The sequence below is a fragment of the Cibotium barometz genome, chromosome 15, assembly GCF_041138505.1.
Source record: "Cibotium barometz isolate CiBa-2024 chromosome 15, ASM4113850v1, whole genome shotgun sequence".
In the NCBI taxonomy this organism is placed as follows: domain Eukaryota; kingdom Viridiplantae; phylum Streptophyta; class Polypodiopsida; order Cyatheales; family Cibotiaceae; genus Cibotium; species Cibotium barometz.
The window spans coordinates 18,839,032-18,865,805 of record NC_141060.1 but is presented as its reverse complement, the minus strand read 5'-3'; the positions used below and the strand labels follow the sequence as shown (position 1 = coordinate 18,865,805).

General features: G+C 49.9%; 2 protein-coding genes across 4 annotated transcripts in view; both read left to right on the top strand.

The window, feature by feature from the left end:
* LOC147631025 (uncharacterized) overlaps positions 1-26,774 on the top strand; it is a 59,870-nt gene that overhangs the window by 17,156 nt on the left and 15,940 nt on the right. For all 3 annotated transcript variants that reach the window (XM_086809357.1, XM_086809356.1, XM_086809358.1), the window contains 3 exons: positions 23,032-23,089; positions 23,208-23,347; positions 23,427-23,526. In XM_086809357.1, the coding sequence (XP_086665483.1) occupies positions 23,032-23,089; positions 23,208-23,347; positions 23,427-23,526 (298 nt within the window). The remainder of the gene's footprint in view (positions 1-23,031; positions 23,090-23,207; positions 23,348-23,426; positions 23,527-26,774) is intronic.
* On the top strand, positions 18,849-22,231 carry LOC147631026 (uncharacterized). The gene is made up of 2 exons (XM_086809017.1): positions 18,849-19,713; positions 19,821-22,231. Exons 1-2 carry the CDS (start codon positions 19,534-19,536, stop codon positions 20,283-20,285), a joined length of 645 nt encoding a protein of 214 aa, XP_086665143.1. The 5' UTR covers positions 18,849-19,533; the 3' UTR covers positions 20,286-22,231.

Here is a 26,774-nt window from a genome sequence, read left to right as displayed (position 1 = left end):
ACTACTCCAACCTGGGGGAAGTCCTTATGGGGGACTTCAATGCACGAACACAGAGCCGACAGTGCGGCATTTATGATTTCGAGCACCCCGAGGTGATGCACACACTAGAGGTGGAGGACACGGGAGCTTGCAGGGTGTCAGAGGACATGGGGCCGGATAACACCAGATATGGTCATCACTTACTTGAGCTAGGAGCGTGACACCATCTCGTTATTTATAACGGGATGAGACAGTGGCAGGATTCAAGAGCAGTGATGTGCTTTCCACGATTAGGGGGGGGGGTGGGTGGGTGGTAGCACAGTGGACTACATCATGGGGTCCATGGAGACCACACAGGCAGTGACATCTTTCACCATCCCCCCTTGTCCTATTGGTGCAGATCACATGTATCTCTTACTGTCACTGTCACTGGCGAGCTCCACACCAGCACCCACACAGGCATCGCATACAACTTTCTACTTCACCCATGACTTGGCAGACATATATGAGCATCATGAATATGACGGGCTATTCCAGATGGATCTCCTGTCACCTCTAGACACACTCACCACCCAGTTGTCATCTCTACTACATACGGCTGCCACCTGCAGCTTCCCCCATCATACACACATTGCACACACAGATAGATCTGGGAGCATGCCCCAGAATCGGTGGTATGATGATGAGTGCAGAGAGCTATATAGACACCTCCGTGCCCAAAGAGCACTGGGGACCATTACACAGAGACAAGCGAGCCGACAGATGAGGACCCTCACACGCCGTAAGAGGCGTGCATATGAGGAGGCACAGTACTGGGATATATACCATTTACTCATGAGTAGAGATGCAGCCATTGCATGGCGCAGGATGAGAGCGCCTTGCCCTCGTACCCCGATTGAGGATCCACACACATGGCACACATGCAAAGAGCCTCTTACCCGCCCTACCACCTCTACTTTCTTTACCGCCTCGATGGTAGAGAGAGCTATCCGCCGGTTACAACATGGGAGATCGGCTGACCACATAGGTATACAGAGTGAGCATCTTATTTATGCAGAGTGACACACTGGGACCCTTTGTTGCTCACCTCTTTAATAGGGCACTAGTGGAGGGCCTACCAGCTGAGTGGACTATGCACACCATCGTGCCTCTCCACAAAGCGGGAGACATGCTAGACCCCATCAACTACAGGACTATCATGATTGGTCATACATTGGCCAAACTTATTGGCGCAGTGCTCGAGGCAGAGTTGAGCTCATATGCAGAGAAGGAGGGACTGCGAGCACCGGGGTAGGCTGGATTCCGACGAGCTTTCTCCACTACTGACCATATATTCACTCTGAGATGTATGATTGACCAGGCTAGGGCGCGGGAGAAGAGATTATACTGCTGCTTTGTGGATTTCCACAAGGCATTTGACACGGTGCCACGAGAGAGACTCTTCCAACGCCTACAGTCATTGGGATCCCATCAGAGATGATTTGGGGCATCTATGCTTTATATGAGGAGGTCCTCGGGCGCATACGATGCCCCGAGGGGCTATCTGATGTTATTGCTAGCACCATAGGTGTGAAGCAAGGATGCCCACTCTCTCCTACACTATTTGGGCTATACATCGATGAGGTGGCTGACTTCATTGGTCACGGTGGTGGGGACGGGGTAGACATCTTAGGTACCACAGTCCACATTATGCTATATGCAGATGATATTATTTTGGTCTTTGAGTCGCGGATGGGACTACAACACCATCTCCATGCACTCGATGACTTTTGCACATAGAGGGGGCTTATAGTGAACCTTGGGAAAACCAAGGCCATGATTTTTCACACCTCAGGGCCGGTTCGACGACAGGCCATCTTCACACTAGCAGGAGGACAGGTAGAGGTGGTAGACTCATATGTGTACGTGGGGATTACATTTACGACTCTGCCATGAAGATTTACTATGGCACAGTCAGCCAGGGATAGACTCACAGCTCTGGCCATGCTAGAGAGACAATGTCACCAGGCACACTTCCAGGAGCCCCCCACGAAGGGGTGGTTATTTGACACACTAGTCACCCTTGCTTTGATGTATGCTGTAGTAGTATGGGAACCTGGGCTCGCCACCTCCACATGGTCTCAGATAGAGAGGCCTCAGATTCTCATGCTCTCACGGATGATCCGCAACAAACCCTCCATCCCACATGACATTGTCCGGACGGAGTTTGCTGCACCTCCTATTCTAGTAGAGGCCCTCTTCTAGACGATTTGCTTCGTACAGAGGATCAGAGATATGCCATCAGATCGACTCTCACATGGAGCTTTTGACGCGTCTAGGCAGCTTGCAGAGAGTGGAGATAGGAGATCATGGTATTCACAGATGATACAGTGGCTCACTCAGCATGGTCTCGACATATATCACCTGCCACCTTTCCAGTATGATATACATGCACCACATATCCATCTCTCTCACAGTGAGAGGAACAGAGTCCTTCGGCAGGATTTATGGCAGCGATACACTCAAGGGACTTGGATTACACCCAGTCAGCCTCTACCGCCGAAGATGCTATACTACAGAGATCAGTTTATGTGTATCTTAGCGGATGGATTCATACAGAGACTTGGATACATGGATGTGTACATGCCACACAGTGCCCGAGTGGCGATTGGCCAACTCAGAGTGTCATCACACCAGCTTGAGATTGAGGCAGGTAGGGCAGCATGGATCCCCAGAGCAGAGAGGATATGCAGACTATGCCAGGAGGAGGTTGAGAGTGAGGAACATTATGTATGCAGATGCAGAGCATATAGTGTCATTAGAGAGAGATACACCACCATCTTCAGTGGACATCCCTCACTCCGCCAGATCATGGAGTCCACAGACCAGCGCAGACTTGGCCAGTTCTTGTTAGAGAGACAGCGCCACAGAGAGACACTGATAGGGACTCATACCACAGGGAGAGGTGGGCGACAGCTCTAGCTCACTGATTTCTTCTAGAGATCTATCCCAGTGCCTACCCTGACACAGGAGGGGGTTACACTTCAGCGCACTGCGGACCTCCGAGCCAAACGGAGATCGAGAGCACCAGGCTACCAGACTCCCAGACTACATCAGAGGGAGATCACAGAGATATGGGCTCGACATCAGCACCATATCCAGGAGCGGCTAGCTCACTTACACTCACACCCGGAGATCATGCTCCGAGGTATTTTTGCTTCGCCATCGCCTAAGTATCACATATGACACCCCCATTATGGTACTGGTTGGAGCTAGACAGATCTGCATTGCATTCTTGTATACCCTATGCATATAGGTTGCATACTGAGCCTCTAGCAATAGTGCTCCATCCATCACACCCCCCCACTAGCTGAGTACTTTCATACTTTATTTCATGTTCATTTTGTCCTTTTTTTTCTGGACATCCAGAAGACATTGACAGTTGTACATTGATTTGTCTCATAGGTCGAGTTCGGCCTCTAGTAGACGTTAATACAGCTTTCTTTCTTTCTTTCTCTCTCTCTCTCTCTCTCTCTCTCTCTGGCGACTGTTGGACTGCATGTGGGCTGGGCTGTGGAGAATCGGCAGGTTCTGACTGCATGTGAAAAGCGCAGGGCGGACAGTTGCAAGCTGCGCACAACTCAACAGCTCTCCCTCTGTGCAACAGGTCGGTGGTTAGGACTTCAGGACAGGAGGCACAGCTGATGATATCATTCTTTTGTCGGATACTCGGACAGGGCTACAAAGGCATCTACAGGCTCTGGATACTTTCTGTGCGGAGCGAGGACTCACAGTGAACCTTGGGAAAACCAAGGTTATGGTCTTTCATACATCAGCAGGAGTCAGATGCCAGACTATCCTTACACTAGCCCGGGGACAGGTAGAGGTGGTGGGCTCATATGTATACCTTGGGGTCACATTTACCAGCTCATCAGGGAGATTCTCTATGGCACAGGCAGCCAGAGACAGTGACACGAGGGTACGCAGCACTAGCAATTTTGGAACGCTAGTGTCACCAGGCACACTTCCAGGAGCCCCGTACTAAGGGGTGGCTATTTGATACACTAGTTACTCCAGCATTGATGTATGCAGCAACAGTATGGGCACCAGGTTTGGCTACATTCTCATGGACACAGATAGAGCGCCCTCAGATTTTGATGCTCTCACGGATGATCCACAGCAAACCTTCAGTACCACATGATATCCTTCGAGCGGAGTTTGCTGTACCACCTATGTTAGTAGAGGCCATGTTCGAGACTATATCTTTTATACACAGGATGCCCCACTAAATCGGGTATCTCGGGCTGCTTTTGAGGCATCCAGACAGCTTGCTGAGGAGGGACATACCTGGTCATGGTACTCCTAGGGGTGGTACAGTGGATATCATCACACAGGATTGATATTGACAGATTACCACCCTTACAGTATGACCTAGCTGCACCACACAGACGCCTCTCTCAGACAGAGAGGAACAGAGTCATGAGACATGACATTTGGCAGGGCACATACAGGAGACTTGGCTATCTCCTAGTCAGCCACTCCCGAGACGAAGATGCTCTACTACAGAGACCACTTCTTGAGCACCTCCACAGACGGCTTCATCTAGCGACCACGATACTTGGAGGTCCACCTATCACATGGAGCCAGAGTAGCCATTGGGCGACCGAGGGTCTCATCACACCAACTAGAGATCGAGACTCCTCGAGCAGAGCGCATTTGTAGATTATGCCAGACGGGGGTAGAGACAGAGGAGCATTTTGTTTGCCAATGTGGTGCTTTGCAGGAGATCAGGGCATGCTATCCTGAGGTTTTTAGAGGGACCACATCACTTAGACAGATCTGGGAGAGATCGGACCAGAGACAGCTAGGCAGACTACTACTAGCACTACAGAGACACAGGGAGATCTTACTTCAGACACCCGCACATCATAGCGGAGGAAGACAGTCCCAGTTGACTGACTTCTTCCAGAGATTGGCACCAGTAGCCCAGCCACATACATTGGGAGTGACATCTCAGCGAGCGGAGGAGATTCGAGCTAGGCAACGACCCAGACTAGCCGGCTACCAGACACCACGGCTACACCACAGAGAGATCGCGGCCATCCGGTCTCGACACCAACAGGAGGTCGAGGAGCAGCTGGCACATTTTCGCTCTGATCCAGGACGCATGTTCCAGACATTTACGGCATCCTCAGATCGGATGTATGACATATTATACCCAGACTATGGGACTGGATGGAGTTAGGAGTAGATAACATATCATACTTGTATCACCCCTTCAGCATATAGAGATGCATTAGTAGCCCTAGTACTCCATCCACATCCTCTCGTTTGTACACCACCATTGAGTCCCCTATGGTCGTGTTGTCATACTTGTACATTTTATTCTCACTCCACATTTTCCTCTGATGACTAGAGGAACATCATTGTACTACTTGTTTGTCTCATAGGCCAATTTTGGCCTTTTCCAGACGTTAATATATCTTTCTCTCTTTCTTTCTTTCTTTCTCTCTCAGCCACACACATTGGGAGTGACATCTCAGCGAGCGGAGGAGATTCGAGCTAGGCGACGACCCAGACTAGCCGGCTACCAGACACCACGGCTACGCCACAGAGAGATCGCGGCCATCCGGTCTCGACACCAGCAGGAGGTCGCGGAGCAGCTGGCACATTTTCGCTCTGATCCAGGACGCATGTTCCAGACATTTACGGCATCCTCAGATCGGATGTATGACATATTGTACCCAGACTATGGGACTGGATGGAGTTAGGAGTAGATAACATATCATACTTGTATCACCCCTTCAACATATAGAGATGCATTAGTAGCCCTAGTACTCCATCCACACCCTCTCGTTTGTACACCACCATTGAGTCCCCTATGGTCGTGTTGTCATACTTGTACATTTTATTCTCACTCCACATTTTCCTCTTGATGACTGGAGGAACATCATTGTACTACTTGTTTGTCTCATAGGCCAATTTTGGCCTTTTGCAGACGTTAATATATCTTTCTTTCTTTCTTTCTTTCTTTCTTTCTCTCTCAGCCACACACATTGGGAGTGACATCTCAGCGAGCGGAGGAGATTCGAGCTAGGCGACGACCTAGACTAGCCGGCTACCAGACACCACGGCTACGCCACAGAGAGATCGCGGCCATCCGGTCTCGACACCAGCAGGAGGTCGAGGAGCAGCTGGCACATTTTCGCTCTGATCCAGGACGCATGTTCCAGACATTTACGGCATCCTCAGATCGGATGTATGACATATTGTACCCAGACTATGGGACTTTATGGAGTTAGGAGTAGATAACATATCATACTTGTATCACCCCTTCAACATATAGAGATGCATTAGTAGCCCTAGTACTCCATCCACACCCTCTCGTTTGTACACCACCATTGAGTCCCCTATGGTCGTGTTGTCACTTGTACATTTTATTCTCACTCCACATTTTCCTCTTGATGACTGGAGGATCATCATTGTACTACTTGTTTGTCTCATAGGCCAATTTTGGCCTTTTGCAGACGTTAATATCTCTCTCTCTCTCTCTCTCTCTCTCTCTCTCTCTCTCTCTCTCTCTCTCTCTCTCTCTCTCTCTCTCTCTCTCTCTCTGTGTGCGCCCCCTCCCGCTTCCCCCTTCGCTGCCTGCTTGTGCCCCCCCCCCCTCTCTCTCTCTCCCCCGCTGCGCCCCCTCCCGCTTCCCGCTGCGCTCCCCCCCTCCCGCTGCGCCCCCCCTCCCGCTGCCTGCCTGTGCCTCCCCCCCCCCCCCCCGCTGCCCGCCTATCCCCCTCCCGCTGCCTGCATGCGCCCCCCCTTCGCTCTCCCTCCCGCTGCCTGCCCTTCGCCCCTCCCTCCTGCGCCCCCCCCTCACGTTGCCTGCCCTTCGCTCTCTCTTTGCCCTCCCCCCCGTTTCTCTCTCCTGCACATCTCTCCCTCCCATCCTCCCCGCCTGTGCGCCTTCTTGCCTGCCTGCACCCCGCCTTTTGACCTCTCTCTCTCTATCTCTCTCTCTCTCTCTCTCCTTCTTTCCCTCTCTCCCTTCCTTCATCCTCCCCCTTTCCTTGCCTGTGAACCCCGATCACCATCCCTGGGCCCTAATGGGGACTTGAACCCCCCACCCTATTTCATCCATTTCTTCTCTCTCTCCCACATATTTACTTGCTCCTTTCAAACATTCCCTCCCTCTACAATGGGAGGGTTTGTAGATGACAAAATCAGCCAGCTTCATCATATCCTTAGGGATCTTATCAAGGACCAGAAGAAGACATTGGACAGCACCATCACCGCCATCAAGAAGGACTTATTGACGCGCATGGGGAAGCTGGAGGCCGAAGCGGAAATATGGAAGGAAGAGGAGCTTACCATGCAAGAGGAGTGGGAGAAGGAAAAGCTCGCCATGCAGGAGGAAATCAACCTTTTGAAGGGCGAAGTGGCATCCTTACGCGATTGTCCACGGGAGGAAGGAGAGACTCTTGAGGTGAACAAAGAGGCAATCAAAGAAGAGATCACCAAAACCCTCACCCACACAATCGAGGGAAAAATGGAGGCGGCCCGCGAAGGATGGGTAGAAGTGATGAAGAAGAACATCAAAAAGGAGGTGCAAGAAGATGTACAAGTGATGAAGAAGAACATCAAGGAGGAGGTACAAGAAGATGCACACATGATGCAGTCTACTCTTGATGAAGAGAAGATGCGACGGATCCGGTGCCTCAACATCCGAGTCACAGGGATACCAGAGAGCACTGCCTCCACGCCCGAGATTGACGGGCGGAACCTATGTACCAAGCTGGGACTAAAGGAGGATGAGCTGCTCCCATTCACTAGAGTATGGAGGACAACCCCAAAGGACTCCACCAAAGGCAAGGCCTTAGTGCTACAGTTCTCGGACGAGGAGAGTAGGATGAGCTTTATGAGAAGACGGGCTATCTTGAGGAGCTTGCCAGGGGACCCCATCTACTTCGATGATGACCTCACATGGATGCAGCTGGAGTACAGAAGATTATGCATGCCGAAGATCAAGGCGGCACGCAAAGAAGGGAAGAAGGCACATTATAGGGATGGTCACATCTACATTGATGGGAAGAGGGTCGAATAGCGCCATCTGGCCTATGAGACACGGAGGAAACAACATGAAGACAAAGAGATACACATAGCAGTCTGGAACTGTAATGGAGTCCTATGGACACATCCAGGGAGACTTGAGGAGGTGATGGAGGGCCGGGATATCATCTTGATGACAGAGACACATGAGAGCCTGGAGAGGGGCTTACCACTGGTTGAGGGTTATCAGTGGGAGTCAGCTCACCGACAGGGGATGAGACAGGCCACCTCCCGAGGTTCAGGAGGTATTGCAGTGCTTTTCAGACATGGGTTACATGAGCATGTTCGAGTCGTAGCACGAGACTCGGAGGCGAGATACATGTGGATTAGCTTACGCCTCTCAGAGACCAGATAGATTTATATCGCCCTTTGCTACTTTCCTCCGAAGGGGTCGCGGTTTGCCACCACCGAGGAGCCGGGTGGAGGAGAGGCTAGTGAGTCTCCATACTCTGTCTTATCTGAGGAGATCTTACACTATTCGACACTGGGAGAAGTCTTCTTGATGGGGGACTTCAATGCACGGACTCAGAGCAGACACTGCGAGATCTATGACTTTGAGGATCCCTTGAGACTAGAGCCGCTAGCTACAGAGGATACAAGGACCACTCCGATCTCCGCTGACGGAGGAGCTGACAACACTGGATATGGGCAACATTTGCTGGAGCTTGGGGCCCGACACCATCTCGTTATTTATAACGGGATGACTCAGTGGCCAGATTCAGGTGGGTTGACTTGCTTTCCAGTGGGAGGCGGCAGTAGTACAGTGGACTATGTGATGGGATCCCGGGAGGTAGCAGATATGGTGTCTCACTTCACCGTACCACCATGCCCCATTGGGGCGGATCATACATACCTATCCCTCACTTTCAAGAGCTTACTGGAGACCCACCCACCCATCATACAGCCACCTCCACTATTTTCCACTTCACTCAGGACCTAGCTGATTTGTACGACTATCATGTTCACGATCAGCTATTTGCCTTAGATCCATCGGCACCCATGGCTATGCTCACCTCCGAGCTCTCACATGTACTGCACTCTGCAGCCGCGAGGAGTTTTCCATACCACATACAGACAGGACAGCCACCTACATCTGGGAGCATACCCCAGAACCGATGGTATGATGATGAGTGCAGAAACCTTTATCACAGTCTCCGAGTGCGGAGGGCTCGCGGGGAGATCAGCTAGAGGCAGGCAGGCAGGAGGATGCATACTCACCTGCCGTAAGCGGCGAGCTTATGAGGAGGCTCAGTACTGGGACACACATTACATGCTCATGAGCAGAGATGCTGCTGCTGCTGCTTGGAGGAGACTCCGAGAGCCTCGTCCTCCCACACCTATTACCGATCCTCAGACCTGGCAGACATATGCAGAGAGACTTTATGATGTGCTTGCACAGCCCCCTATACCACAGCCCACAGAGCCATGCTCCACAGTCTCCACCTTCTTCACCCCACCTATGGTTAGGAGGGCCATATGCCGACTCCAACATGGACGGGCGACAGATCATACAGGATTACAGGGAGAGCATCTCATCTATGCTATTGATACATTGGCACCATTTCTTGCTCATCTCTTCAACAGAGCTCTGTCAGAGGGGTTTCCGGCTGAGTGGACGATGCACACTATTGTGCCGATCCATAAAGTGGGAGATGTACTAAACCTCGGGAACTACAGGACCATCATGATTGGCCATATATTGGCCAAACTATACGGGGCAGTTTTGGAGGCAGAGCTGAGCACTCATGCAGAGGTTGGGGGATGAGAGCAGCAGGCGAGGCAGGCTTCCGACGAGCCTTCTCTACCATCGACCACATTTTTACATTGAGGTGCCTGATTGATCAGGCCAAGGCACGGAGGCAACGGCTCTATTGTTGCTTTGTGGATTTCCGCAAGGCATTTGATACTGTGCCCAGAGAGCGCCTCTTTCGGCGACTACAGACACTAGACATACCTTTAGACATGATGTGGGGCATATACAGGCTATATGAGCAGGTCTTTGGGAGAGTCCGATGCCCAGGAGGCTTGTCCGACACAGTTGCTAACACCATTGGTGTGAAGCAGGGGTGCCCGCTCTCCCCCACGCTCTTTGGGCTCTATATTGATGAGGTGGTCGATTACATCTCACAGGGAGGAGGCTCTGGGGTTGAGCTATCAGGTATTACTGTCCATGTTATGCTTTATGCTGATGACATCGTCTTGGTATCCGACACGTAGGTTGGGCTTCAAAGACACCTTGTGGCTCTTGATGACTTCTGCGCACAGCAGGGTCTCACAGTGAACCTTGGGAAAACCAAGGTTATGATCTTCCACACCTCACCCGCAGTCACACTGCTCTCACATTAGCAGGAGGGTGGGTGGAGGTGGTGAGTCTTATGTTTACCTTGGCATCACATTTACTAGCTCAGCTGGACGCTTCTCCATGGCTGTGGCAGTCCGAGACAGAGTGACCCGGGGGTATGCAGCTCTTGCTGGTCTTGAGCGTCAGTGTCATCAGGCACATTTTTAGGAACCCCGCACGAAGGGGTGGCTCTTTGATACATTAGTGACACCAGCCTTGATGTATGCAGCAGCGGTTTGGGCACCAGGGCTTGCAGCCTCCACATGGGTACAGCTGGAGAGACCACAGATCTTGATGCTCTCGAGGATGATACGCAGCAAACCATCCGTCCCGCACGACATTGTTCGAGCTGAGTTTGTTGCACCACCTATGGCAGTGGAGGCATTGTTCCAGACGATCTCCTTTATATACAGGATGAGGGAGATGCCCACAGAGAGATTATCCCGCCGAGCTTTTGAGGCATCCAGACAGTTGGCCGAGGCTGGACACACTGGATCTTGGTATGCACAGGTGCTAGAGTGGTTCTCACATCATGGGATAGACATTGAGCGGTTGCCACCTTTTCAGTTTGATCAGTCTGCTCCACGGGGTTACCTCTCTCTCAATGAGAGGAACAGAGTGATGAGACAGGACATATGGCAGCACTACATACAGGAGACATGGACAGCACGAGAGAGCCCACTACCACCGAAGATGCTGTATTACAGAGACCACTTTATGAGCATCTCAGGGGATGGGTTTATACATCGACCGCGGTACATGGATGTATACATGCCACACAGCTCTCGCGTTGCTATTGGACAGCTACGAGTCTCATCACATCAACTAGAGATAGAGGCTGGGAGAGCGGCTTGGGTTCCCAGAGCTGAGCGGATATGCAGATTGTGCTGCGAGGAGGTGGAGACTGAGGATCACTTTGTATGTAGATGTAGAGCCCACCAGGGGGTCAGAGATAGATATGCAGGATTGTTTGAGGAGCTCTCTTCACTACATCAGTTGATGGAGGCCTCGGACCAGTGACAGTTCTCTCTTTCTCCTGCCTTGCTCATGGCGTGAAGCTGTGCAGCAGCCCCCCCCCCCCCCCCCTTCTGTTCGCGCTGCGCGCTGGTGGCCCTTTGCCGTGCTGCGCCCCTGCTGCTTCCCCTCCGCCTCCCTTGATTGCCCGCGCTGCCCTGTGTGTCGTGCTGCGCCTGTTCGTACAGTCGTGCTGCTCTGTGCGCTGCGCTGCCTTTCACCTGTGCGCTTTCTTTCTGCCTTGCTCATGGCGTGAAGCTGTGCAGGCCCCCCCCCATCCCATGTTTGCGCTGCGCGCTGGTGGCCCTTTGCCGCGCTGCACTCCTGCTGCTTCCCCTCCGCCTCCCTTGATCTGCGCGCTGCTCTATGCTCGCGCACTGCGTGTCAGCCTTCCCTTTTCCCACCCACCCTTGCTCAGGCCCCCAAGGCAGCAACCAGGGGGAAATAGCACAATGAACCTACAGGAGCTGGAGGCATACATCAAGACAATGGAGGACAACACCAAGAAATTACTGGGCGAACAAAAGAAGGTGCTGGACAGGGTTCTGAACCAACATGAAAAACAGTTGGAAGGCCTCCGCAAGGAGATACAGGGAAAGAACAACAGGATTGAAGAACTGACAGCCCAAGTGAACCACCAGGAAGAGGTGGTTCAGATGTTGAAAGAGACCCAGCTACAACAAACAGGAATGCCAGAAGCTGCCCCAATAATAGGGGAACTCCGGGCAGAAATGGAAGCCCTAAAGGTTATGGTCAAGGACCATACAGTGGAGGAAGGGGAACTGAATATTCAGGAGAGTTTAAGGAGTGACTTGGAGCAGTTGAAAGCTGCGAGTGATAAGCTGCAGACCACTAAGAAAGGTTGGGTGGAGGTGGTGAAGAAACACAAACCCCCACAGAGCATCATACATGAGACTCTCTAGGAGGAGAAATGCAGGAAGGATAGGGCCCTCCATGTGCGAGTACGGGGGCTGCAGGCGGGGGCTTCCCCAAAGGAGGATGCCATGACACTTTGCCAAATGCTAGGAGTGGACAGGACTGCCCCCCCCTTTGCAGATACATGGAGGGCAGGAAAGGATATGACACGAGAGCGACCCCTCATCATTAGATTCCCTGATGCCACCAGCAGACAGGCCTTCTTAGACAGGCGGGCTGCCCTCAAGGGCACACAGGTGTACATGGGAGATGATCTCACTCTAGCATAGGTGGCACACCGGCGTGAGGCGATGGTGACTGTTCATGAGGCTCGTAGAGCAGGCAAGTGGGCTATCTACAGAGATGGTAGAGTCATTATCACTGAGCGCCGTCCCAAATAGGGACGCGGGGTCTATGAGACCAAACACCTGGGGTTGGCAGTATGGATCTGCAATGGCATGCTGTGGTCGAATCCAGGAGGCTTGAGAGAGATTCTCACAGGCAGGGATGCCAAACACCTGGGGTTGGCAGTATGGATCTGCAATGGCATGCTGTGGTCGAATCCAGGAGGCTTGAGAGAGATTCTCACAGGCAGGGATGCCATTTTTTTATACAGAGACTCATCACAGCCGTGAGAGGGGCTTACCATACATAGTCGGGTATGAGTGGGAGTCAGCTTTTCGAGCCGAGACCCGCACATCAGGAGGAGTACGTGGCTCTGGGGGGGGGGGGGGGGGGGGGGGGGTAGTTGTCCTAGTGATAGAGTCATCCACATTGCTGTGTGTTATTTTGCACCACGCCACTCCCCTTACGTTGCACAGCATGGCCAGTCTCACCGCACTTACCATTATATGAGGATATCATGGAGTTTTCACAGTTGGGGGAAGTCCTGCTCCAGTATTTCAACGCCAGGACGGGAAGTCAGCAGGTCCCACTACTCGATCTAGACGACCCTATCAGACTACAGGAGCTGGACATCACTGACACAGGGCTGCAGCGATCATCACAGGACCGTGAGGAGGTCCCAGTGTACGGGAGATATTTCTTAGAGCTGGGAGCTGCACATGGTCTCGTTGTCTATAACGGGATGTTCCGATGGCCCTCCTCCGACGCCCTCACCTCCTTCCCTCGCTCAGGAGGTACTAGCATTGTGGACTACCTTATGGGATCTCTGGCTTTGGTACACCTTAACCCCGACTTCTCCATTCCGCCACCCCCTTTTGAAGCTGACCATGCCTACCTCTCTTTCACTCTTACCCCCCCCCACCACCCCCCCCCCCCCCCCCATCTCACATTACACTCAGGTCCTCTTTGATCATGAGCTTGACCTTGTTTACTCCAACCACATCTACCGCCAACTCCAGGATGTGGAACGTACTGTCCCCCTATCCACCCTCACAACACAACTCACTACCATACTCCACACATCCACCACAGCTTCTTTCATCTGCACACGGCGGTCTACCGCCAAGCCACCTTGTGGTTCCATGCCCCAGAACTGTTGGTATGATGACGAATGTTGGGCCACACGCTCCCGTCTTAAGCATGAGGTATGGATTGGGCAAATCACGAAGCCCCAAGCGCAACAGATTTCTCAACGACTCACCCGACGCAAGAAACGAGAGTTCTATGCTCGGAAAGAGGATGAGTTATACTGACTTTTCTTAGGGCCGAACTGCAAAGAGGCATGGAGGAAACTCCGAGAACATCGCCCTCCCACACCTATCACCTGCCCAGACACATGGCACTCCTATGCACACTCCCTCATATCGCCCATCAGCCACCCCTACCCCCACCACCAGACCCCCGTCCCACTACCTCCACCTTCTTCACAAAGGGCATGGTCCTCAAGGCCATTCGTAGACTACGCAATGGGTGAGCCCAAGATCATGAGGGACTCACTGCCGAGTACATCTTGCGTGCCCATGATACCCTAGCGCCCCTACTAGCCTACATGTTCAATAGAGCCCTTTGTGAAGGATTTCCACCCTCTTGGTCCACCAACACCATCACCCCCATCCTCAAAGCCGGAGATCCACTTGATCCTAATAACTACAGGACGATCATGATTGGCCGCACATTGGCCAAACTCTATGGATCAGTGCTAGAGGCGGAGCTCAGTTCATTTGCAGAGAGCCAGGGATGCAGAGCCTCGGGACAGGCTGGCTTTCGGAGGAGCTACTCTACCCTTGACCACATCTTCACCCTCCGTGCCATCATTGAGGAGGGTAGAGCACGACACCAGAGGATTTACTGCTGCTTTGTGGATTTCCGCAAAGCTTTTGATACTGTACCCCGAGCCCGCCTTTTACACCGCCTACAGGAGATCGAAGTCCCATCTGACATGGTTTGGAGCATCATCGCCCTCTATGAGTCCGTCACCGGATGAGTGAGAGCCCCAGGAGGTACATCACAGGAGATTTCCAGCACTATTGGGGTGAAACAGGGCTGCCCTCTATCACCCACTCTTTTCGGCCTCTACATTGATGAGATCTCGAGCTTCACTGATGGATTAGGCGGGGCTTGTCCGACACTGGCAGGCATATTGATCCCCATACTACTTTATGCAGATGACATCGTCCTCCTCTCAGACTCAGCCGAAGGGCTTCAGAGACAGTTGGATGCCTTACATGACTTTTGCACTCAGCAGGACTTCTATTAGCCTTGGTAAAACCAAGGTAATGGTCTTCAATACCTGTTGCCCCGTCACATCCAGATTGAGCTTCACATATAGAGGGGATCATGTGGAGATTGTCTCATCCTATGTCTACCTTGGTGTCACTTTCAGTGGCCCACGCTCTACCATGGTTCCCGCAGCACATGCCAGAGTGACGCGGGGATATGTAGCCTTGAGCTTACTTGAGCGGTAGTGCTTCCAGACACATTTTTAGGGGCCCAGGACGAAGGGCTAGCTTTTTGACATGCTCGTCACACCATGTATGGAGCAGCTTTCTGGGGGCTAGATTTATCCGATGAGGATTGGCAACGAGTTGAGAGGCCCCAGGTCATGATGTTCTCCCGTATGATCCGAAACAAACCATTAGTCCCAGACCAGATTATCCAGGTAGAGTTTGCTGCAGCCTCGATGGTAGTGGAGGCACTCTTCCAGACAGTCACATACCTCCATCGCATCAGTCACAAGGATCCCCACAGGTACCCGAGGCTTGCCCTGGAGTCCTCCAGACAGCTAGCACTTGAGGGGCATTTTGGAGTATGGTATGCACTAGTTTCCACTTGGTTCTCAGTATATGGGCTTTGCATGGACCGCCTACCCCGCCTTTAGTACAGTTTGGACTCCCCTTTTTTCCGGCTGTCTCACGAGGATACCAACCAGGTTATCCGGTCAGATCTTCTTAGCCTCTACACACATTGCACATGGATCACACCCCCGGAGCTCTCCACGAAGATGCACTTTTACAGAGACCACTTCCTCACACTCACTGAGGATGGATTCATCCAGCACTCGGGCTACTTGAGTGTTCACATTTCCCATGCCATGCGGATTGCGATTGGCCGGATACACACCGCCTCAGAGTGGACACAGGTAGAGCTGAGCGCATCTTCAGAGCCGGGAAGCTCGTACGGACACCCAGAGAGGAGAGGATCTGCCAACTATGCCACACAGAGGTTGAGACGGAGGAGCATTACATATGCCGCTCCCCACTATACTATGAGATCCGCGTGAGGTTTCACTGTCTATTTCGTGAGGGATTCGGTCCACTCTCCAGGATCATTGACTTCCACGACCAGCATTGCCTGGGCCTCTTCCTGCTTGAGCTCCGCAGACAGGCCCCAGCCACCCCGTCCCCTCCCTCAACAGCCAACCATCACCAGTTTCTTCCGGACCCAGGAGGTGGAGGACACCGACACAGTGGATCTTGTGGACCCTCCACGAGCTGCTCTGGACCTACCTCGCTCGAGAGGAGTTACCTTGGACCGAGCCTGTGCACTCCAGCGTGCCCGACGCCCTCGACCCCCCCGTCGGCCACGATCACCTCATCTGCTCTAGATCTAGGACATGCTCCACTGCCATTGAGCTACCTTTCCACGTGACATAGCTGAGGGAGACCTCTCGGCCATACTCGTCAGCCCCATGCTTGACATTTTGGAGAGTGGTATACCATCTACTCGGAGCTGAGGTTGCTCCCATGTTTTTATGTTCTCAGTATTCCATGACGAGTTTCCATGGACAGTTTTGTATCACCCTAGTGAGATAGCTATAACCCCTCCTCACCCCAAACCTCTTGCATTCACTACCTTTATGCGCTCTTCCATGACTACGTCCTCTTCCATGAGCTGCCCTCAGCCACCTTGCCCTCTCCAATTTGTCACGGTCACCAAAGCTTTTTTCTGCATCTACACCATCCGCTCATATCCCTGTGGACATCTTCTCCATGACGCCATCCACACCAAGTGTAGGCACTTCCAGGATCAGTACCGGAATCTCACGGTTCTTAGTTCTGTTTACCGAGCGTAGGCTTCCTCACGTGCCTATCCAACAGTTCCTCAACACTCTCCGTGCATCTAATGCCGGTCCCTCCACGTCCCGTCGACAACGTCCGCGGGTACTGCGGCACCCCTATTCTCCTCGGTCCTGTCCTCAATCCACCATAGCTGGTGGACTGTCACCTCCCACCCCCCGCAAGCACCGCCCCTCTGCCCGTAGGGGCCTCTCCAGTCACCTTTGGTGTATTCTCCACCTCCGACACCACCTCCATTGCCTTTGCTTCTTGGCTCTCCAGCCTACCGATGCCGCCTTGCAATCAGAATCGGGGACCGGAGCCATAGACAGACACTTTAAACACCAGACAGAGCTTTGAAACATAGTGGAATAACCATAAATAATATAAAAACACCGTATTGAGACAGAACGGCTGGCTCCCCATAGGAACTTCTTTATTCAGATAGAAGCTTTTTACAAGAAACCAAGGTGTGGTTGCATACAGCACCAAGCACTGGCAAACTCTTACTCCAGATGCAAAAGGCAAAACAGCCCTAAAAGCTGTCCAAAAACGGTCTCTAAAACAGTCCCAACCCTGCCCGCTGTACAGTCAGAACTGTGAGAGAAAACCACCCGCTGCTGTCACACGTGTAGGGAAGTACGGCTGCTGTATGGATGCTGTATGGCTGCTGTACACCAGCATACAGTTATCGGCCAGCTCAGAGATGGAAGAAAGAGAGAGAGGACAATAGCTGCTGTATGGCCAGGAGACAAAAGCAATTCGGCTGTATACTGTACGGCCAGCGCAGGAAAACACCACCAACGGTCTGCTGTACGATCAGTGCTGAGAGGGAAAGAAGCTGCTGCCGACCAGAAAAGATGTGAGCGTATGGCTATGCTTGACGATGATCATAGCCCTACCCCTTCCTTGCTTTTATACAGGTGACCAGCCCTATTTTTGGCCTTGTGCTTTTCCTTTTTGCCAAAAGTAGCTGATACACCAGCTTTTCAGCTTTTTCCCAACTTGTTGCTCAAGTTTGAGCTAGATGCCTCTTTCTGTCCAAGGATCCATGCCCATATTAATAATTAGCTCGACCAAATTTTAATAATGTATGAACACACTGGCTTATAAACCTTATAAGTCGCTTAAAAATCCCATGCTGCTCATGCTTTGTAGCCATCTTTCAGGCCAACCTTTGCCAGTAAATGCTTCAGCTTTCTTATGTGGAAAAATCCCTGTTCTCACCTTGGTTTTGGCTTGCCCCAAAACATTGATCAAGACTCGGTTCCTCTAGATGTTCGGGAAAGCCTTGAAATGTGGAGGCGAAAGCGTTTGGCCATTCCCGAAGAGGAAGTATCTACAGCAATGGGTGGTCAAGAGCATGAAGCTGGTTCAAGTCAAGCAGCAGCAGCAAAGAGGGCCAGAGGCAGAGACACAGGATCAGATTTCTCCTCTACCTCAGTGTCGGGTGTGCATGCAAGGAGGACTCCTTTGCCAGGTGATGTATCACATTCACAAGACACCCCTCCGATAAATACTGTACAAAGGGCTAGCATCCAAGCAGGATTTCAAAAGCAAGCAATTGCAGAGGCAACTAGGGAGCTCACCCGGATGTTCATACGGTGTGCCATTCCCTTTCATGTGGCCAAGACAAATCAATGGAGGAAGACCATGAGGGCCATCAGCCGCATTGGATGCGAGTGGGATGGCCCTACATCTGAGGCTCTGCGGCGGACACGAGAGCTAAAGCGGGAAAAATCATGCATAGAAGTGCAGCTACAGCCCTTGAAGGAAACATGGAAAAAGTATGGCTGCACTGTATTGTGTGATGGGTGGTCAGATGTACGCAGGAGAAATGTATACAATGTTTTGGTGTCATGCTGCAAAGGCACTATGTTTTTGAAAGCCATTGATGCCTCCCTCCCAGGTCTCACAGTTACAGGTGCATTTATTTGGACACTAAGTCTATGGGCTCTATGCTAGAGGATGAATTTCTAGCCATTGTGTGGACCCCTTGTGCATCACATAGCCTCGACTTATTGATTGAGGACATAGGTCAAATACAATGGGTTGAAGCCATCTTTCGCACCGGATGAAGCATGGTGAAGTTTGTGAAGAAGAGGCCAAAAGTCTTGAGCATGTATCGGGCCTACAGCACTCTTGAGCTATTGCAGCCTGCAGCCACCAGATTTGCATACATGTTCATTGTGCTTGAGAGACTCCTGCGAGTCCGCAGAGAGTTGGTACGCACTGTCTACTCAAATGAATGGCTAGAGTGGGATGAGAGAGAGAGCCCCAAGGCAAGAGCTTTTGTGCGTGATGTCATGAGAGAGGAGTGGTGGGTAGAGGTTGAGGGGTTGATCAAAACTCTCAACCCCATCTACACAGTGTTACGCATTACAAACATGGAGGGCAGTACTCTAGGCCTTTTATACGAGTACATGGACAAGATTGGGGAGGCTCTCAACAAGCAAGACTACTTGAGAGCAGAGCAGTAAGTCTCCTCAGTCATGGCTACCCTTGCTTTACTTCTTATCTTTATTTTACTCTTGAGTCTTTACATTGGTCTCGACTCTTGACTCTTGTTTTTTGTCCTTTTTTATCTTATGGTTTGATCTCTAAAGGGTTGATGAAATCAAGGTTGTGTGGAATCGGCGATGGGATTGGTTTCACAGGCCGATTCATGCAGTAGCACATGTATTGCATCCTTTGTGGCGAGATGAGGAGCAATACGAGAACGAGGAGCTAGAAGAAGGCTTCATGACATACATCAGGAACTTGACATCTGGTAATGTGCACATGCTGAAATGTATAGAGGATGATCTCTTGGCCTTTTGCAACCAGACAGGGAGCTTTGGTCGAGAGACTGCAAAGCTTCGAGAGACTCAGCTACAGCCTGTCTCATGGTGGGAGAAGTATGGAAATTGTGCTCCCACGCTGGTAATTCACTACCCTTAACTACAGTTTACATAGTACACTGTACAATGTGCATCTTTCTTGTTTCCACTTAGTTCTAATTTCTAATTGTATGTGCATTTCAATAACAGAAATGCATCGCCATTCGAGTGCTCTCACAGGATTGCAGTTCGGGTCCATGTGAGAGGAATTGGAGCACTTGGGCCCTCTTCCATACAAAGAAGAGGAATAGGCTGAGTACCGCTCAGCTGGAGCGGTTGGTGTTTTGTCATTGCAACCTCCAGCTCCTTGAGAGGAATGCCCGACATCCGGAGCCTTCGCAGGTGAATGTGGATAAGATCGACATCAGGAGGGAGAGGTTCATCCCAGAGATCCCACGGAATGAGCGTGATATGTACACCTTGCTTTATGAGGAGTTGACAGTGCCGAGCCACAACACCCGCTGCCCCACCCATTCTCAGAGGCAGAGGGGGGGATCCATCGCTTCCACTTCAGCGACCACGATCCTACCATTTCTTCATCTGAGCCCGACTCTCATGAGTCGGAGGATGACTCCTCCATGGATGATCTTGATGAGTGATTTTTGGAGCACTTAGCTCTAGGATTTTGTCATGCCAACAGCTGCTGCCAGCCACATGGATATTTTTTGATCTTGTTTTGTATTTACTATAGTCTATACATATGGATTATGGATGATGGATGATGGATGATGGATCTTGTTTTGTATTGACTCTTTTGAGGCTTGAGCCTTGAGCCTACAGTTGTCATTTCTGAATTTTGATCTATCATTTGAGTCTTTGACATTGAACTTGAGCAAAGATGTATTTTTCAAGCTTTTGTAATGTTTTTATTAATTATATATGTATGTATTAAACCCTAAAACCGAAACTCCGTTTCCCCGTTTCTTCCCGAAGGCCGAAACTCCGAAACTCTGTTTCCCGCCGTACTCCGCACCCCCGTTTCCGAAACTCGTGGAAACTATGGATGGAATGCACTTCAATTTACACAACAACTTCCCACACCCGCAACCAGGCGGCCCATTTCAATGCCATCCAACACACTCTTCAATCTTCTCTTGGTGGCCTCTCCATCCCCCTCACCAGGCGCCACTCTGAGTGGCACTACCATCTCCCAAGGATTGTCCTCTGTTGAGCACTCCAGTCCTCGCGTGCCCCCGCCATCTAGAGGGCTCTAGTGCAGTCATCTCATCGCTCCTACAGTATTTGGTTTTGTTTTTTGGGACAATGTCTTCATCATTGTACATACCATTATTATATGGAGATTTCTTTTTCATGTTCAGTTCTTATAACTTTTTACATTGTGCGGTGGTCTCTTCCAACCTCTTCCACTGCTTGGCTTGTGTTACCTCCCCTCTCCTTGACAACCCCTTCTCGTTGCATTCACTAGGACGGTGAATCCATTAATATCATCAACGTTTTATCTTCAGCTCATGGGACAGCAGCCCTCTCTGCTACACTTCAGCACATCAGTGTTTTATCTTCAGTTTACACTTCGGGACAGCAGCCCACTCTCTGCTACACAGTACAACACCTCAGCGTTTTATCATCAGTACATATATTGGGACAACAACCCACTCTCTGCTACAACACACCATCGTATTTCTTCTACTGTTTACCACAGGACAGCAGCCCTCTTTGCTCACCATCTCACCTCATCGGGACGGCAGCGCTCTTTGCTTATCTTCACCATCGACACCACTCAGGCTGACAGCCCTCTCTGCTCCTCTCCGTCACTCAGGTATTGCAACACCCTTGTCACGAGAGCTTGCGCCACCACCACTTGGGACAGCAGCCCTCTCTGCTCCCGTCAGGTATTGTAGCACCCTTGTCACCAAAGCTTGCGGACGGTAGCCCTCTTTGCTCAGGTACCATAGCACCCTTGTCACCAGAGTCTTGCATCCCTTCTGGCGCTCACTACCACCTCGAAGTGCCTTTGCATCCACCGACACAAGCCTTCGACACTGACTACCTCACGGAGTGCCTTTGCCTCACATCGACGTGAGCCTTCGTCACCGACCGTGCTTCAACTCCGACATTGTCTTTGCTTCTGCACTGGTCTACTACTCAGAGTCACCTATAATCAGAAGGCTCTTGTACGTATGTTCACTCACCATTATTTATAGACTCACTTACCTTTTTCATGCTATGTTGTTTTGCTTTGATCTCTCGTACATCTGGTCCTTTCGTCATTTTGCCCTCACACATTGAGCATAGTGTCTTGCCAGTGTGTGCGAGTACTGGTATAGCCGCTAGAGGCATACTGCCACAGAGTGAAAACATCCATGCCTTCTGACTTGCAGAATTTTCTTCCCAGCTTGTTCATTCTCGTAGGCATAAGCCTGCCGGTATTGATTGATCCCTAATAGGTTTAGCAGATCTTGCTGCTTGGCACACTAGGTGCTTGACAATTGCAAAAGGGGCCATGGAGAAAATTAGCAAAGATCCCCAAATTGAGTTTGGGGAAATTTTTCAAGCAAAATTAGCAATGTAGGTCCAAATTACAGATTTTGGTGAGTGTGAGTGGAAGAACCTTAGGGTGCCCAAAACAGCTGTGCATGGGCCACAAGTGGGGAGAGCCTTGCTATGGTTGTAAAGCCCCTTATAAAAGTGGAGTCAGGGTTAAAAAGGCCCTAATTATGGCCATGACTAGGACAACCAACAGAAGGGGGATTAAAAAAAATGCTTATACCCCCCCTGCCCCTCCGTCCCTCATACATCAGAATAAAAAAGTTAGGAAAGCTGCAAGTCCCCATACTATCAAGAGCTACTTGCATGAAAGATCTTCCTAGATGGTTTGAAATAACTCGCTTTCTTTATAATGTGCATACTACACATAACAAAAATCATAACTATGAAATTGTTTGTTTTGAATGTTTATGCATTAAGCATAATAATATAACCTATCTTTTATGCAAAACTCATAATGTTGAATTTGTAGCCAGTAATTATGAAAGAAATTAGCCTTACTTCACTTATCAAGGGGGCAATTTCTGATTGCAAAACTGCATATACATGAAAGGCAAATAATTCCTAGCAATGTCCATGCCTTGAAAATAGTCAGTCTTTCAAATCAAGACCCGTCTGTTCTAGTAGTTGAGATGATCTTCTATGGCCAAGCATACCCCTCTTTATTGTTGAGGTTGTGGCATGTTGTCAAATGGTGTGTCTGAATGTGTTCTCCCCCCTTTTTGCACCTTTTAGAACTTGGTGGAAGAAAGGATTGAACTTTTTTATTGGGTAAAGCAAGACATTTGTAACATGCACCTGTAATAGGAAGAACATGGTGTAAGAGTTGTGAAATTCTCTTAATGTGTGTGCTCAGGCAGCATATGGGAAGCCGCTACATAGAGGTCTTTAAGGGACATCCATCTGACATGCAGGTATTATGTGTATACACTCTGGACTTATGGTGAAGTTTTGGTATGGTGATCTATAACACTTGGTAGGAACCCTTGCCATTTTATGCTCCTATAATTGTTCTGCCCCCATCTCAAGTAGGGTGCATTGCGTATGGTTGGGCGAGGAAGTGCTAATGGGACTGGGAGTGGAAGCATCATCAACACCGGAATACCTGGATTTGCTGGAACTACCGACATGGGATACACGGGCGTCATACGCATGAGAGGCATGCCCTACAGGTGGGACATTTTTCCATGTGGTTTTACTTCTAGTTCTTTTTTTGTTCTGAAAATGATATTGTTGAAGTTTCCAATGCAGTTGCACCTCGGCCGACATCACGGTTTTTTTCAAAGGCATGCAAATTGTGCATGATGGGATATTTCTTTGTACTCATGGAGATGGTCGGCCTACTGGCGAGGTAAGTTTTCCGCAGCATAATTTGTGTCCTTTTTTTGTGAATGAGGCACTGAGAATGCATAATTGGTGCGAGTTTAACCTTTTTGAGTACTGACACATGCACACACGCACACATTATGTATCTATATGTGTGTGTGTGTGAGAGAGAGAGAGAGAGAGAGAGAGAGTTGTATTAACGTCTTCAAAAGGCCAAAATGACCTATGAGACCAAAAGGTTACATGATATCCATGAGGTACATCATCCTGGGTACAAAACAGTAATAAAGAAAGATAACAAAAATCTAGAATTGATCTACGTACATGAGCAGAGAGCTCTCATATCACCCTGATACATCCCTTATGGGCCGTTGTGACATGGTGCTCAAGGTGGTAAAACTAAGTTGGCGCGAGAAGGTCCTGCGATGATGGGAGATGATGGCTCGGATCCTCCTGTGATGGCATGGCCGTGGGCGAGGGCCATGGGGTCTAGGGCGTCGAGCTCTGCATAACTCAGTGGCTCTGTCGAGTGTCACACTTCTCGACTGAGCTCCTGCAGTAGCCCGTGGTCTGGGTATGATGGGTGGATCGACTCTCGGAGTGTTGGTATGGAAGAAGTCGGTGGGAGCTCTCTGTGCTGGTCCTTGAGCAAGTACAACTGATCTGGATCTCACTAAGGACTTCTTGTGTCTAAGGAGCTCTAGAAGAAAAAGTCCTAGGCATCTTTGATCTAGGAAGTCCATGATCCTGGAAAGTGATCCGAACCCAGGTCGGAAGAGGCAATGGAACCTCCCCTGAATCTCATAGTACACAGGGCATCGTGTAACATACCCATCTTCACTAATAAAGAAATGTCCATGTAATAGATAAATTTATGAGTTTGTATGGTAAAAAATTCAATGATTTTATTAAATGAGTCATTTCTACTTAGAATCTTCAAATTCTGAGCCCAAATTTGGAATCTGCACGCAATTTTACCCTAATATAGGATTCTACAGCATCCAAAACGGACACCGGATCAAGCTTATATGCAAATTTCAGTCATTTTTAGTTAAAAAGTGACGACCTTTAAACCTTAATAAATGCACGACTGGGCGTCCGATTGACGAACGGTCTGCACCCCAACGACCAGGAGAACCTCCCGGACAAATTTTTTTTTTGCCTCCGAGGCGGTTTAGCACGCAAATCGAGGCCGGCGCTCTAGATTTGGGAACCCCGCCCCAAAATTTGGACCGTACACACTTACTGTAACTTGGTTGAACACAATGCTAATCAATACACTTAAATACACTAAGATTTGAAGGACACTTGCTCAAATACAAGAAGTAAATTGCTGAATTGACAAGAGGCACACAATGAGCCGGAACGGCCGACCCCTTCCTTGAGTAAATTGTATTACTATTGGAGAAATTCAATACATAGTTTCACGGGCATCCATTGCCAAATCCTCCATGCCAATGCATATGAAATTCAGCATTTAGAAAACAATGGTATGTCGATGTAGATCACCAAGGAGCTGCCTTGATGCCCGGCCCGACTTCAGTGCCCATATTCTCTACCATTGGCTCTATGTTCTACCAAGCAAGGTAGCAACATCTTCAAGAGCACATAGGACAAGAGAAATACTACAGAGGGCGGCTAAACAAGGAGTCCTGCCCTTCTACTGAGTAAGTAATGACAATACATTGTCCAATTACCTTACCAGTCTTCATAGAAGTTGTTGCAAGCGGAAGCCTTCGCGGTGGAAGCGTTAGAAGTGTTGATATCTTCGATTTGCCGCAATCCTTCACAACAAAAGTCTTCAAGAGGATGAAGGGAACCTTGGGAAAGCTTCCCCTATGGTTCAACTTGAGAAAGAAAGGCTGAAATTAGGGTTTTCAGCAAAAAGACCAGAAATTACAGCAAAAATGAGAGCTGTTTTGCTGAATTTCAGTCATTGGGAGTGAGTAGGAGAGTGATTAGCACTTGGAAACACTCTTGGAAGCTTGGAAAACACCCTTGCAAGTTGGGTATGGCTATGGAGAGCTTGGAAATGGAGAGAAATGGTGGAAAAACAGAGTTTTCAGCCTCCAAAAATCGTCATGAAGAGAAAACACGAATTTCTCTTAATAAGTAAGTGAATTGGGGTCCAATCAAGTGAAGGGACATGGGGAGATGCCCAGTTATGAGTAAACGGGGAGGATCAGGTCTTGGACATTGAGTCTTGTCCGCCTCGGGATTTCAGTGAGTGTGAACTTGGAAGAGGTCATAATTTATAAGTGACTTTTGGGCGCCCAAACTTTAATGAAATGGGAACGCACTCACTTATAAATATTGACCAAGTCCTAAGGGCTATTTGAGCCTAGATCGGGAAATACTTACCACCTGTTCACATGCCACACAACCATGTCAGCAGACAATCACACGCACGGTTCACGGGCGGGCGTCCCCTTACCCGGAACTTCACATAGGTCATGCAGGCATGAAAACAGCATGCAATTTCATTTGCAGGTAAGCACATAAAGATGCTATGCAATGCAGCATTGGCATGAGCAATTTTCGTTCATGAAACCATATAAGACCAAGCGTTTCCACGCAAGTATACGCAATACCAGACCCAGTGGAAAGCCAATCCTCCATGCGTTTCCGGGCATGTACACAAAGGCACAAGTCCCAGCGGAAAGCCAAGTCCTCCAGGCGTTTTCGGGCATGTACACAAAGGCACAAGTCCCAACGGAATATCATATCCAACTATACAGCATGACACGTGTCAATCACCTGCATAGGCATATTCCATAAGCCATGGACACTAATCCAATATGTACATAGTGTGAAAGCAAGAGTGAACCATTCGGGTGGCCAAATGGTGACATCCCCCCCCTCTTCTAAACAGTTGTCCGCAACTGAAATGCATCCAAATATGTCTGAAGCACATGCGGGCAAGCTTTGAAGAACTCTTCATGTACCCATTTAGCATCAATGGGAAGATAGTTCTTAAACTTCACAAGGTAATGCCTCACAACTTTGCCTGCAGCAAGCTTGCGTTTCTTGTGATACACAATCTGTTCTGGTTGCAAGATCTCCTCAAGCTCATCCACTTGTGGTGGATCCTCAATGACCATTTCACTGGGCTCCGGCCCTACATACTTTCGAAGGAGACTCACATGAAAAGCATTGTGTATGTGCCAATGACTAGGTAATGCCAATCTGAAAGCCACTTCATTGATCTTCTCGATCACTCGAAAAGGTCCATAGTACCTGGTTGCAAGCTTAGGATATGCACCCTCTTTGCCA